Genomic DNA, 15,817 nt, shown 5'->3' on the forward strand with positions numbered 1-15,817 from the left:
CCTTTTGAAACATTACCTTATTTGGAATTCTCTATAATTAAAATATACTTGGTATTTTATTACCACAAGTTAGTTAGCTTTTGTCCTCTAATTGTTTCACATGTATATGGTAGATATGTTTCATTCAGATACTTTTTAAAAAATTCTTAAATTATTGTCTCTATGTTTTAATCTCCCCCATATCACACAGGTATTGATATTTTAAATTATTTTTATATTTTTATACTAACTGATATTTCTTTTGCATGTAGTATACACTCAATAACTGAATGTATTGTCTCATTTTTGTTACCGTAAAACACTTTTTATGACAGCTCTGAGTCATGATAAGAGATTTGATATTTCTCTGAAATTGCCCTTGAAAGACCAAGACTTCCCAAGACACAGGAACTGTTTTGATTCCTTTTACATCCTGTGTACGTGGTGCTCTGTTTATTGTTAGTAAGACTAGATGACCTGCTGCTTCACACAAGGTTATGATTCAATTCCATATACACTGTAGGAGTCTTAAAGTATTTATGCCATAGGAAATCAAGCGTTAACTTTATGACTGCGTTTCTGAAGTAACTTGAAATGGATTTTTTAAATTTAGGCTTTATTTAGAAAAAGGACAAAAGAAAGAAAACAGCATCGAAAGAATATAATGAAGGAAAAGTAATGATAAATCAAAGGAAACAGAGAAATTTGCTTCAGAAGGGAAATGCCTGGAAGACTAAACAGAATAAAGACACTGGTCCTGCCTAATTAGGACTGTAGGAAAATCAGCTGAGGGAGAGAAGGGCTAGTCCTACCCTCCTGTGTCCCCATGACACCCAGTATGAGAGCTTGGGCAACAATGGACTGTAATTGCTGATACAATTTTTTCCAGCTACACTATGAGTTCCTCAAAGGAAGGGGTCATGTTTAAGTTTCTTTTGCATTCACAGTGCTAGCATAGTTATTGGTACATATTAATTTTTCAATAATTACTCAATAATGTATGTGAAAGAAAAGAGGGAAATAATATGGAATATTACATAAACAAAAGAAATGAAAATGAAGAATTCAAAGAGAATAAAAAATAGGAGGAAACTGAAGAGAGCCTTGAAAGAATTATAGAAAAATATCTGTTTAGGAAAATCCCTACGTAGTAATTTATTACAGGGGAAATGTAACAAAAATCATATAGGAATAGAAAATGATCACAAAAATGGACATACATTGAATGAGACCATGTGCAAGGCCCTCTGTACAGAATTACACTAAACCTCACAACCACTCCATGGAGTGAAGTTAATTATTTACATTTTGCAGATGAAGAAACAGCTGCAGAGGGGATCAGTAACTTGTGCAAACCTCAGGCACATTATCACCAGGTAGTTTCAAGAACTAAGCTCTTCCTTGTGTAAAAACAGCTGTCAGAATGATGACATGTTATGCTGAGAACCAAAATTATATCTCAGAAGTTGGCAGATATATATTTACTTAACCAACATTTATTTAGTGGCCCAGTGTGCCAGACACGGTGCTATGCATGGGGACAAATAAATGAAAAGACCTGATGATCACTGAGGTTAAGAAGCTCAAAATCTGACATAATATAATACGTATACTGCTAGAAGGAGGAATGAAATGCTTATGCAGGGCATATGCCTTCAATCATTCATCCATTCATTCATTCACATTATGCATTCACAATCAGTGAATAAAACAGATCATATCCCCATCCTTGAGGAGCGCCATCCTAGAAAAGGGCTTTGAGAAAACTACAGCAAGAAAGAGGAATAGGGTTGAGGGCAGGGACCAAGGTGAGGCAAGCCTAGTGCCTAGGGACCAGAATTAAAGAGGCCCTTAAAACCCTCAGCGTTGTGCACATGCCCACCCTGCACTTGCAGGATCTTGATGGGGGGCCCCTTTAGGGTCTGTGCCCTAAGTTCTTCACTTGCCTCATCTTAGTCCCAGTCTTGACAGGGAGGCACCTGGAATTGGGGATTGCAATTTTGCACATGGTGGTCAGGTAAGCCTTCACAAAGATATGCCATTTGACTAAAGACTTGAGAGAGGGAAAGGGAGTAAGTCCTGAATATATCTGGTGGAAGAGAGTTCTAGGCAGTGGCATCAGCTAAAGAAAAGACCCAGAAGTAAGAGTCCAATGGGTACTCATGCTATTGCCTTCCTTCTCTACTTTTCTGTATGTGTGTTATACTTCAATAAATATTTACTTAAAAAGGAAAATGAGCCCTGCTTTGGTCACTGCCACCTGCAAGACACAACAGCTCTGCTGTGTTCCTTCTCTGCCCGGTGTCTTGTGATTCAGCAGCAGGTCCTATCGGCACCTGTCCCCAGAAGTGGCAGACAAGCTAGATCTGAGGCTAAGGTGATCACCAAAAAATTCAGTAACCAGGAGAACAGCTTAAACACTGGTCAAAGCATGAGAGGTGAGGGTGTAGGTATTACTCAGAGTGGCTGAGTAATTAATGATGTAAATTAATGATGATTCCATAGAATTTCTCATTATGACCAGTGCTTGCAAAGTTTTCTCTCATCCAGAGACACTATAATAATTTCATGCTTTCACATACATAATAAAATACAAAAAGGAACTCAGTATTTTGTCTTCAACTTTTTTCAAAATTTTAGCCAGTATGTTTTTAGTAGCTGGGGCAGATCACATCATCATTATGTAATCATAAGCTTCTCAGATAAGGAATTTTGATATTCCTGTGGACAATTTTTGTTGAGAACCTGCCATCCTGCAGTGGAATTTATAAAATATTACATAATGAAGGAACTATGTCATTGTTTCATTGGTTGCCAAAATGGTTGCATTAATTATGAACAAGTTAAATGGGTAGTTTGTTTTGATTCACAAAAAGGGGAAGTTGAGGTGAACAGGACAGCTGTGGTTGATCTTATTGCTAACTTTCTTAGCTGGTCTTATGGCCATGTGAGAGTTGCCCTTATTCTTAGAAGACAAAAGCTGCGGTATGAAGTTTCATGATATCTGCACCTCACGTTCAGATGGTTCAGGGAAAAAAGAGTTAACCCAATTCTGAAATATATAGTTTGTAAAAATATGTGTATCTGGGCTTTTCTCCACACATATAGGGGGTATTTTACTATATGACAATATGGCATGTGTAATGAGGAACCATTTATGATATGGTCTCCATAATTCTATCTTGATCGGCCAGGTAAGAAGGGGGGAAGTAGTGATTTCTACTTTCCATGCCTAAACTCCCAGACTCAAACCATCATCTTGGAGTAAAGAATCCAAAAACGAACTAAATGGAAGAAAAAAATAAAAGAGAAGAGAGGGGAAAAGAAAGAGTAGGAGGAGAATGAAAGCAATCCCCAGGACCCTTTCCCTGGGATTCTCTGCCACTTTCCCCATCTCTGTCAGCCTCTCCCGACCACCTTCACTAATATTTATTGCCTGCTTAGTTCTAGATTCTGTTCCCTCAGCAATTTTAAAGTGGATCTCTATTTATAATTTTGTTGTAAACTATTGAGAAAATCAGCTTTATCAATTGAAACTTGCATTTGTAGGAAATATGCCAGTTCATATAATGAAAGATGGTTGAACAACATGTGGCTGTGGGTCGATAAGAGCTTTGGATTGGCTCCAAGCTCAGCTCAGCATTTGCTAGCTGAGAAAGCTTGGGGCAAGTGACTCAAGCCCTCTGGGCCTCTGACTTCTCATCATAAAATGGGGTGATAATATCTGCTTTAAAAGGGTTGTTTTAAGGAATAATTGAAACGATGTCATCCATTCTTGTACTTGCACAAGAATATGCTTGATAAGTGTTAGTTCCCGATCTCTATTGCCTCCCTTCTCCTTTCTTTCACTTTCTCCCCCTTGCCTTCCCACCCCTTCTTACCTCTTTCCTGCCTTCCCCACACCAAGGAAAATAGCAGCAGGCTTGGTGTGGGAGACCAATACACGTGCCAGGCCCTTGCTGTTTGCTTGCAGATCCATTGTCCATATTTTACGTGCTGCCTCAAATTCTTTTTGCCTGACCTGTCTCTTAGGCCCTTGGGCCCTGGCTCTTGAGGGTTCTGGATGCTTCTGCAACTCCTACCTCAGAGCCTACCACTACTGTGTCATCTTCTGGCATCTCCAGGTGACTCTCTCTCCCCCGGAGGAGGCACTGGGTTCCAGAACTGCCTCCTTGGCAATTCAGCACAGCAGGAGCCCAGACCAGACTGTGTAAGACCCACAGAGACTTCTCCCCCTGCTGCTTCCAAATTCAAAGAAGGTCCACATAGCAGGACATGGACACTGGCTTTCCCAGTAGCTGCCTAAAGGGGTCAGATGACGTCACTTCCTGTGAGCAAACGCTGACCACAGGAAGCAGAAAATAGAATGGCAGGAGTGCATACATTTTTCTCCCTTCCTTGCTCCCACAGACAGTCCGAGCAGCCTGTCCAGAGACCTCCGTGAGGCTGAGCTGTGCTCAGTGAGGCAGCGCCCTGCTCAGTGACGCCTCACCTTAGTGGTAGAGGTGTTCCACCATGCTTGCATGCCTCCCTTCCCTTTTCCTCTCACTCTTGCTTCCCTGGGATTGTATCTCCCAGTAATGCATTAGCACTTAACCTTGCTTAGCTTTCAGGGTTCAAGGGAACCTGAGCTAAGTATCTGCGCACTACATTGCTCAGGCTCTCTTTCCAGCATCTTCTCCATACGGTTGGCAGGATGGAAGGACCTAATGGGAGACTGAAGAGCCGGAGGAGGAGAAGCCTCGTACCAAGGTATCCTCCCCTCCCACCTCAGGAGGGGTCTCAGGTAGTATCTGTGACCTTCCCTGTGTCTCTCTAGCCCAGAGGTGGGAATGATTCCTACTGTTGCTCATCTCTGAGTTGCCTCATTGCCCCCTTTTACTTTTATAACCAGTTTTTTACCTTAAATTTCTTCTGTTGAACCACTTGGCATGGGTTCTTTCTTTCCTGACTGAAACCTGACTAATATAAGACACAACAATAAAAGTTTGATTTTATTTACTACTGTTTGTGGTATGACTGAAATCAATTTCTCCTCCATAAAATATTATACTTATAAGATATTATATTTATATTTCTAAAATCAATAACATAAGAAAACTGGACTTTTAACTACTTCAAAGGAAATTACCATAAGAAAGTTTTATGGGTTATCACAAAAGAAGTCAAATGGTTATTTCGACATTTTAAGTGGCATTTGATATTTAAAATGAATAATCCTTTCCTAAAGGTTATGTTTCTCAGTTAATACAAGTGCAGGTCCTACAATCACCTTTTAAGTTGCTTCCCTCCAGTCTCTGTAGTGGCTACTGAGAGACCTGGCTCTGCATCCTGAACCTGGTAGGTGGCAAATTGACGATGTAAGAATATAAATGCTATTATTTGGTAAATGGGATTCAGATTTCATTTGTTTCCATACCTCCCATGGTACTTATGGGAAACAAACAAACATCCCCCTTCACCTCCACTCCAGGTGCTATTGAGAACGGGCATACTTTTATCCTGCAGGGTACACAATATTATGAAAATTGGACCCCAAGAGATTTGCATTTATAGCAAGTGCTCTGTAATGGCTCAGCAAAGATTTCTGGGATCTCCTTCGATAACACTGCATGGGTGTAATGCAAATGTGATGCCAGAAATACTTCAGCATCTAGCTTAGAGATGCACGCAGACAGCCTTTCCTCTGAACTTGGGGGGTGGGGGGAAAGTCTATCTTCTGGAGTATACACATGGGACTACACATGGCATGTGAGCTCCCATTCATGGCCTGCCAGCAGTCAGAGTAACAGCAGGGAATTCTGAAAGGGAGCTGGAGTGCAGAGTATCTTTAGAATGATTTGTTTTCTCTTGCCAGGGTTGTATTTGTTTGTTTGTTTGTTTGTTTTTCTTATACTCTGAATAGCCAAACTGTGTAGTTTCATAAACTTTTTCACAGCAGTTGTCTGCACTAAATATTCAATGCTGCCACCCATGCCGAGGAGGAGGTCTGAGATGAACATGTGACACCCTTTGGGTCACAGAAGAGCATAAAGCCCAGGGCTTCTGGGCTGTCCCAATCATATGACTTCAGGTCTCCCTGGTTTTCCCTACCATCCAGAGAAGATAACCAACCCAGAATCCAGTGGTCTGGCATCCTGTGGTAAGAGTCAAGGAGAAGTTTTAGGCCTCTCAGTTTCAGAGGATATATTCCTAATACCACCAGACAGCCCCACGTGAAAAATTCCATCTGGATAAGAATCAGAAGTGGATTCTTGGGGAGAAGCAGCACTGACGTACGGCCCGTACACAGTGGTTTGGCTGGAGTCATTCTCACACTACTGAAATGCTTCTGTACTGGGTGGAAACTAATGGTGTCTCTCCAAGCCCCCTGACTGCCCCATCCTACCCTAGCCATGTAAGATTCCTCACCTAAATCTTCCCATGATCCAACAACTCAAGGATTAACCGCGGGCATGGAAGGAGGCCTCCAGCACCCTGTCGTAGCACTAAGATGGAGTTCATTCTGATTGGTGGGTTACCATGACAATTATTAAATATGTTTAATATCGCATCTGCAGAGGAGGCAGTGACATTTGCAAGTAGGGAGAGTCGCCTCAGGAGTGGTTTTCATGCTCAAAGTGGCTGATTCGACTCAGAGTTTGAGTCCACACGGACAGCTCTTCTCAGCTGCTGAGAGATGTTGCAGGTTCCAGATCCTCCACGTTCTTTGATCAGCAGTGATAAAGCTTTTCCAGCTGCTGTACCAGCACTACTAGACTCTTGCCCTAAAGGCCCCTAAGTATACTTCTCAGGGCCTTTCCCTTGCACGGCTGGTTCTACGGCTCCTGCGAACAGCAGAGCGGCGTGGCCACGTGGCAAGACAGCAGGGGCCTCACACAGTACACATTCCAGCCCCAGCTGTGCTTTGTGACGTTCACTTGACAGCCTGTCTGCTCCCAGAGATGAATCACAGAAAATTAGAGACGGGAAAGACCTATTAGGTCATTTAATCCACACTCTTGCCAGTTCACAATCACTCCCCTATGCTCCGTTTCCTAGTGCATCAGCCAGTCTGGTTTTTAAATAGCATGGGATTCAGTCAGTGCTCTTTCCATGTCTTCTTCACCAAGAATTCTCTCTACTCCATTCAGCCAAATGCCCAGTATATGATGTTTATTTACTCTAGTTTTAAGTATACCATAATATCATGATCACTCACTTGCCCCAACCTGGAAAAAAAAAACAAACTTCTGGGAATAATTCGAAGTGAAGACTCTCTCTTGGCTGGAAAATACCAGTTTCAGGAAAATTCAAAGAACTTGGTAGAGAAAAGAGAAGTGGTAAGCAATGTTTTTGTGTTACGTCATTTCAGCTTCTTTTACTTTAGTTATACATTTATTTGGCGTCGTTCAGCTTCTGCTTTCTTTAACAATAGCTAGAACTATGAGTAAGCAGTATCATTGGCTTTGGTTTCCGCGTTTACTTCTGTCTTAATTTTTAATTTGATTATTCATCCCCTTGCTTTCTATATTGTATTTAAGACTGCAGCTCATCATTACGATTCAAATAAAGACTATTCTAAATATCCCAGTGGTTTGCCTATTCCATTTCCCAATCTTTCTTTGTCTTCCTCATTTTTGCTAAACACAAGAACAGAAACAGTACACCTGGCGCACCCTTTCTGGACAGTCTGGTCAAAGAAAAATGTCTGTGTTTTTCTTTGCTTATGCCCAGGCAGGAGGTCTCCTCATGGACACCATCCAAGAATGCATTTGTGGCTGGCTTACCTTAATTTGACCCTTTAAGCAAGGCTCACTGCACACAGACCGTACCATTCCACTCTTGTTCATTTGGATTTTGTAATCATCAATGTTCAGCACCCCTTCATGCCAAGTTCCAACATGTACATAGTCATAGCGATCAGCTTCAGTGTACTGCAGATTCATGATATCATACCTACAAAGAAAACAACATGTGTGTCTTGGAGAATATGGACATGATGTAGAAACCAAAGGAATTTGGTAAATAGGTAATACTAGAGAGAAGAAAGAGAAAAGTTAGAATCATCCCATGTCCTAATGCCAGCTATGGTCAATATTTTAGTTTATTTAGTTTAGTTATGTATCCTCTGATTTTCCAAAATGTGTATTCCATCCTTCAGTCTCTGTTTGTGTATCATCCATATTCATTAAAGAATATATTATTCTTGTACTTTTCTCTCTGCTTATTCTCAAAAAAATTCTATATGTGCTGAGTCGATCACCATATCCTTCAAATCATTATTCACTAGATTATTCTTTGATCAAGTAACAATTCTTCAGAACACTAATTTTTAGCTTAAGTACTTTTATTCCAAATTCCTTTTTCACATTCAGTTGCCATTTTAATTACACTGGATTAAAAGAGGTGAGTTTTACCAAGTCTGGAACTTATTTTAGGTGCTAATAGAGCACAAAATCTGAGAAATGCACCTTTAATTAGCAAGGATGTTTGGGATTTAACATCGTGAGCATTGACATTTAAACTGGTCTCTTCCTTGATCAGGACAAACATTTCTGAATCCAAGTAATTGGTGTCAGTTATTTCAGTTATTTCAAATGCTGCAATGCTGCACAATGGTAAAATCTACATTTAGAAATCTTCACTGTAGCAAGAGTGTGTTCTGGGGACCAGATACATCATTTCCCAGTGTGGGCAGTGGACAGCATTTTCCAATTTGGTGGAAAAAACACAGCATTTGACATTAGAATGTATAAGCTGGAATCTCTTTCCTAATATTTTAATAGTAGATTATACTACTTAGGAATGTCACTAAACTCTGTAAGGCTCATGGGGTTCTTGTGGGAATTTACTAACATAAGGCTGTTCGCAATTGGGAGAAATACATATGTAAGGCAATATCACTATATCATTCACATTAGTAGCACTATTAATGCGCTAAAATACTCTGGTTATTTCCATACTATAAGAAAATGAGAACATCTTTGTGTTGTCATAGTTATTTCTCTCTCGGTTATTGACAATTCTCTGGTATTCTTCAATCTTCTTTCCATGTTGCTATTTACTCCAAGGAAACTATAACTCAAGTGGCAGTTGCCCAGAAATGGATGCCTGACTCTCCCTCAGTGGCTCTGCAAAGTGGGGTTCTTTCCTGCAGTACCTGTGTATTCTTCACTCTCCTGCACTAGAATATGAGGCAATATCTCTTACTCTTTGTGTGTGACCCAAAGAAATAGATGGCAATTAACTAACACATATTCCTCTTCCTCAGCTCTCTTCCTCCTCTCCATAATATCCCTACCTAACCCATCCTGGAATTCTTTCCCTCTAACCCTGATACACACTCAGAATCCTCCTCAGCCCAGCACTGCAGGAAGCTACTACCAGTCAACCTTAGCTGGCATCTGAAACCTATTGGCTACATCTGGCCTAGTTCTTTATCTAGACAACTAAAATCTTTTAATAGCTTTGCTGCCTGTTCTTAATGTGCAAATGCATCCTGTCACCCACAGGATGGCTAGTGGCTTCTCCACAATCAGATCCTGGCAAGTTCTATAAATAGCAGCTCCCTAAAGGAAAGGGGACTCTCGGGGCATAAAGGAAGTCTTTCCCCTACTTTTCCAGGTGAACAAAACTTACGTGGAGTGAGAAGAGAGAATGGTGCAACTGGAGTGTGTTATTCACCTCTCTGCTTTCTGATTTTTGGTTAATAGAGGGTTCTCATTCCTCTGGTTGCTGAGACAAACCAGAATGTTCTCAGAGTAGCTCTCTGAGTGATATCCATGTGGGTATTAACTGTGGGTTGAAGGCTCGCATTCATCTTGCTGATCAAGGACACTAATCTACACCTCCAATATTTTTCCATTTTAAACTCCTTATGGTTACAGAGCCTGCTGTGAGTGTTTGGTATGAGTAATTCCCTTTTTCATTTCCTTTAATCTTTATGTTTTACTCCATATTACATTGTTAAATCTCCTTACATACTTTCAATGCAGGCTTAGGTGTAACGCTAGCTTTAGAATATCTTTTTCCTATAAATCAGTTTCCTAAGACTTTTATTTCAACTTCCTTATTTCAATAGGAGAAATCAGTTCACGCTTAATTAGCATTTAGGAACTGAAAAATTCACAATATTTTGGTATGAAAACATACTTTTAAAAAGTCCCAAAAGCTGGAGAAAAAAAAATGCTTGATGATACCAAGGGAAAAATACTGACTTACTGAAAAGAGGCCTTCCCCAGTGCTGTGTATGTTAATGAACACTGCTCTTTTCTCTTGACCCCAGAGTCCCTTCTCGCACGTTGGCGGTTATTTGGAATATCCTCATGCTGTAAATTACAACTTTACAGCATCCTTTCAATGCATTCAATCTATGTTGCATGATGATTAACTAAAATAATTACAAGAGGGACCAAAAGCATGAATGATGGTGTGACAGGAGATAGAAACAGAGGGAAGTGGTTGAAATAGAAATTGAATACAGATGAAGCTGACCAATTTCAAGCCTGTGGAAATGATCCTTGAAAAGGGACCCAGGGGAAAACTCTTGATTTAAATATGCAATTAAAGATGAAGGAGAAAAAGGCTAAAATTGTGGGCCTATATTTTGGATAGTTTACAAATAGAGAGAGGAGGAGGAAACTCATGTCTACGCTGTGTGGGAAATGCATCTGGCCCTGTCCTAGGCACATTGTATATGTTATAGAATCATGAAGGAAGGTTTCCATTCCAAATCCAATCCTTGATAGAACCTGGTTTCCAGTAGAACCCAGGATTACAACCACGGGTTTAAAGGGGGGCGGGGGGGGGCAGTCAGTGCTCTGAATCACTTTTTCCTCTGGCACCATTTCTTAAGGTGCTCAGCTCCTGGAAGCTTTCCACACGCCCAGGCCCTGCATCATTCCATCCTTCCCACTCTCATTTTCATCTAAAGCTGCTCCCACCTCACTGGCAGCTTGGAAGCAATCTGATAAATTCATCGCTTTAATTGCTGAGTGTTACTTATATCATTTATCCTTCCTGGAGCTGTTGGATTTTGACAGGGAGAATCCACTTAGGCCCCGCAAGGCACTCTCTAAATGTAGAACTTTAAGTTTACATGAAAGGAAGAGATATGTGGAGAATTATTTAGGGTCAAATAGTCTCTTACAGTACATTTGAAATGACATTAAGAAGGTTGCCAGCAACTTTGCCTAATTTTAGGATTAGCTAAAAGGCAGCACGATGTGGCAAGAAGATTACAAGTGTCAGATTCGGACTGCACTGCCTCTACCAGCTACTCTCTGCGTGACTTTAGGTGAGTTTCTTAGTTTCTCTGACACTCAGTTTTATCATCTGTAAAAGAAGATAATGATATGCCTACAGCGATGAGGATTAAATGATTTGATGATCTGTTTTATCACAACATATGCTTTTCTAAAATCTCTCATTTTGCAAAATTATGTACTGAAAGATAACAGGGCTTAGGAGGAAAAAAAAAAAAAGATTGTGGGCACACTGTGCAGTAGCCAGACTGAGGGCCTTTTTTCTTTCCTGTTGCAGGTTTTAATTTTTATCCCACTATTCTGATCATCCCTTGCCCAAGAAAATTCCTATGAAAGAACACAACTACGGTTTACACTGATATCATTCTCTGCATACCAATTACATATGAGCTAACTGGTACTATAAAAGCAAGTGTTGCAGAAGAGACTGTATATAAAATGACTTGGGAAAAATATATATAGTTAGTTAGATTTAATTTTCCTTTGCTTCTTGATTAATTCTTTGGAAGCCATAGAGACTCGATACCAGACAGAAAATTCTTTCCTTTCTTGTTCCAAGAAACACGTTAGCAGGAACATAAGTTAACCTGAAAAAAAGGGATACATATGTAAGACCTGGTTCTCGTCATATATTAAGCTCTTTAAGCAGGAATAATATTAAAATATTCCACAACCAGTATAGTATTGGGACTAATCAGTTAGAAGGAGGCTGACCTGATGTTGGCAGTGCCAGGGAGGGTCCTGCTGGTCAGATGTAATCTCCTTAGTATCTTGGGCTTGCAGGGAGGTCCCAGGCATTCTAAGGGAAGACCAGGGATGATAGCTGTATGTGTGTGGGGGGAGGTAGGGGGGTGGCACTTGTAGGATGCAGGATTGTGGGTATTTACCAATAAGAAGTTCTTCAATGTTTTATAATGTAATTTCCATCTAACATTAGCCCTTTCTTTTTAGCTATCTCGTTGTGTCTGTCCTCATGGCACCCAGAAACCATGAAACCAAAGGGAGCCAGAGTATCTGTCTGTCTGGCTCGAAGAGGATCACAGGGTTATTTAGATCCATTATGGAAAAGACTGCTTTACCTTCCAGGAGCATCCCCTTTCTCATCAAACCACACCTCCTCTCCAGACACACCGATGAACGTGGACTTGATGAGGAAGTCCAGGAGTTTGCTGCCATCGATGGGCTTCATGGCATCACAGAGGCCCACATGGCCAGGGCAGAGGGCGTGGTGCATGTTCTGTAGCCCATGTGCCATGGCATAGATGGCGTTGATGACAAACCCCATCTTACTGTCCTGGACATAGTTTTCTTCTAAGCTTTCATTGCCTGTAACATAAAAACAGATCACTACCAAGGTTGCAGTAATGAAGTCTAAACCTGCATGTTTAATTCTCAAATGCTTTTCAGGTCTCTCAGAAGAAGGGAAAGCCAAACCTACCTGTTCAAGCTTTGTATTTGTGACTATCTCTGGTGTATTCTATCTGCAAATAGTTTATTCAATTTTATTTTCTGAATTCAATAACAGCTTTATAACATATAAAACAAACGCCACAGAGGTGAAAATAAAGAACTTTCACATATTGCAAGGAAATCCTTAAGGAGCAATGAAAATAGCTCTTATTTCCTCTGGGTTCACAGAGACTTATATTAAAAGTCTCCCTGTATCACAGTCCTGGAAAAGCATTTTTTATACCCTTTGTGACAACCCACAATCCATTGTAAATCAGTTTGTGCATTATCTAAACCCCAATATTTTCTCTTGATGATTCCACTAATTTTATCATCTCTAGGACCAAAAAAACCTAGAGTAAAAAGAAGAACTAGGTAGTATGAATTTCTTCTTCCATACAGTCGGTGGTACAGAAATATTTGAATAAGATTTGCTAATTATTAGAAACTCAGGTAAAATGTTTCTTGATGGAAGAGTCATACTACACATTTAATCTAAACCTTTAGTTTTACCTGTGAATTTCAAATACTCTGCAATCATTTCCACCTATGTCACAGGTGACAGCCTAAATAGGTCACTGAACCCTAAGGTGTCTGGGCTGGAGAATAACAGAGTATCTTAGGAACTTAGAGAGCTTGAAGTACTTAGAAGAAATGGTAAAGAGTTTTGACTTTGCCGTTGAGCTTGAGATGAAATAAGACATTTCCAAAGAGTTCTATTTAAGGCTAATCTATTTAGGTATAGTTGAAAATGTAAAAAAGGTACATGTGCATCTACCCTAAGAATGAGATACAAAATACCCAGGCCAGGTTGAAGGGGGGACAAATTCAATTTTAACTCATCTTCCAGTGTTGCTTAATAAGAACTTGTTAAAAGTGTGATTTGCTAAAGTAATATTTTCCTAATTGAAAGAACACTTCCCAAGAGGAAATAGGAGTAAGAGAGGCAGAAGGGGCATTTTAAAATCAAACTTCACAGAATAAGTCTAGAAGGTTAGGTAAAGCAGAAAGCAAACAAACACCCTCCTTGAAAAAACTGCAAAGTCATTGAAATAAGGTAATTTATGTCTGCCACCCAGAACCCCTGGGTCTTAAATGTTAGTTTGCTTTCCCTCTTTTTTATATTGGGATATAAAAGAGATAAATTAATGCCATCGGTCTGATAAGTTTTAAATGAGCCTTTAAATACAGCCCGAAACTTCCAAGTGCTGGAGCTAAATGTTAAAGTTGTTAGAATTAGAGAAATTACCAGGAGTTAAAGAAGAAAATAAATAGACAAATATTGGATGGCAAAATAACCTTCAATGCAGCAGTTACTGAAAGGGTTCTAGCAGCTACTTAAAGGGTTCTACTAAAACCATCTACTTGAAGTGGCAGCTATTAAAGTCAACCCGAGGAGCAAACTGTCAAAAAATACGCGTTCTTTTCTCTGTTAGGGACAAACCTTATGACCACTGAGTCTGTTGTTTTGTTTTTGTTTTGATAACTGCTACTAAAGATGTATTATATATTTTAAAAATTATTTTGGTGTCCCCAGTACAAATTTCTTAAGCTGTCTTGTCTAGTGGATGCCTTATTCATCAGCATTCAGACTGTAACTGGTCTTGGATTTCTTTGAGATCAATGTTTTACTTTCGATCCTTATTTAGGGCTATCATATAACTTATTGTCCAAACTGGGTTACTTTTGTGAGTGAAGTGAGTAATAATTATTCCAGAAACACCGGTGTAATTAAGGCAAACTGGTCAAATGGTGACGTGTTTCTTGAGCCATGCTGACTTCCAACTGTATCTATTTACTGATGTTATGAGTAAGATATGTGTGTATATATGTATATATATATGAAAAATATATAAAATAACACATGTAAATATATATACATTCATGTATACATATGTATATTTATTGATACATATACACAATCAACAATTAGTGGAATATTCTTCTTAATTTAAACTAATTTTACATTTGTCTTATTTTAATGGGAAATATACACATTAATAGTAATACTGGCTACTATTTTTTGTGTTTACTATATACAATACTCAAATAATGATATCATGATAATCCTGCCAAAGAGACATGAATCCCACCGTTTATAAGTGAGGAAAGAGCAATGGTATCAAAATGCCCCCTTGATACTTGTTCTTTCTGTAAGTTGGCAGAAACATGGGTGTAGATATAGAAGTCTACAGAGGAGACACTTTTCTGGCGACCGAGGACAGGGCATCCTTCTGTGCACCAGTATCATTTTCAAGCTTTTTGAGGACTTCTCCCTGGGATTGTTCCAAATGTGCACAGCTGTCTCTCTGACTAGAAGTACTAGCACTCAATCTATGAACTGCAAATTAAGACAAAGAAGCCCATCCTGTCAGTATTCATCATACAGAAAACCAGGAGGCTAGGCACATGTTTTCAGGGAATATTTGTAACTCAAACCCTTTTCCAAATAAATACAAACAGCTGGTGTGTTTGTGTAAATCTAAAGCGACACATGCACTTCCCTACCCCGCCAGTCCCCTGGGTCTGCACATGAAGGGGATGGCTACCTCCCATCAGTAGGAAGTCTCTCTTCAGCTACTACCCCAGTTCATGATGAACTAGCATTTGGGAAGGCGTGACAGAGTTAGAAAATCACCTGGCCCTTTACAGGACCATTTTCTTTGCCATAGCAACAGTCCCAGATGATGCTGCAAGAATTTATCATCAAACAAACAGAATATGATACAGGTTTTCCTTCTGCCCAAAGATCCTATATTTTCATGACCAGCGAATAGAGAATCCAAGCTAATCATATTGTCACTTGGTGGGAAGGTGAAAACACTCTGATTCCCTGGGGTTTAGTGTCTTTTTAATAACACTAGTCTCAGAGTTATTAGTAAGAAGGGGATTTTATGATTCATTTTCTGTGGTGCATTAACCATTACAGGCCACTAGGGTATCATTAAACTAGTACATTTTCTAATATACTAAATGGAATCAAATGATTGTAGTTGACTGTGTTTATTTACCTTCAAAAGAATACCTGCCTAACTACTTCACAGCAGATTGTGAAAATAGCTACCTTGATTCTAAATAGTAATCTTGTTCTTATTGCAAAACACAAGGGCTATAAATTGCTGCCTGAGTATGGCAGCACACAG

General features: G+C 39.7%; 1 protein-coding gene across 4 annotated transcripts in view; it reads right to left on the reverse strand.

The window, feature by feature from the left end:
* The window catches only part of GRM1 (glutamate metabotropic receptor 1), a 411,742-nt gene that overhangs the window by 57,669 nt on the left and 338,256 nt on the right, over positions 1 to 15,817 (reverse strand). For all 4 annotated transcript variants that reach the window (XM_082405449.1, XM_082405450.1, XM_082405451.1 and 1 more), the window contains 2 exons: positions 12,305 to 12,551; positions 7,749 to 7,917 (listed from right to left, as the gene is read on the reverse strand). In XM_082405449.1, the coding sequence (XP_082261575.1) occupies positions 7,749 to 7,917; positions 12,305 to 12,551 (416 nt within the window). The remainder of the gene's footprint in view (positions 1 to 7,748; positions 7,918 to 12,304; positions 12,552 to 15,817) is intronic.

The sequence above is a fragment of the Balaenoptera borealis genome, assembly GCF_965194805.1.
Source record: "Balaenoptera borealis genome assembly, chromosome: 9".
Taxonomy (NCBI): Eukaryota; Metazoa; Chordata; class Mammalia; order Artiodactyla; family Balaenopteridae; genus Balaenoptera; species Balaenoptera borealis.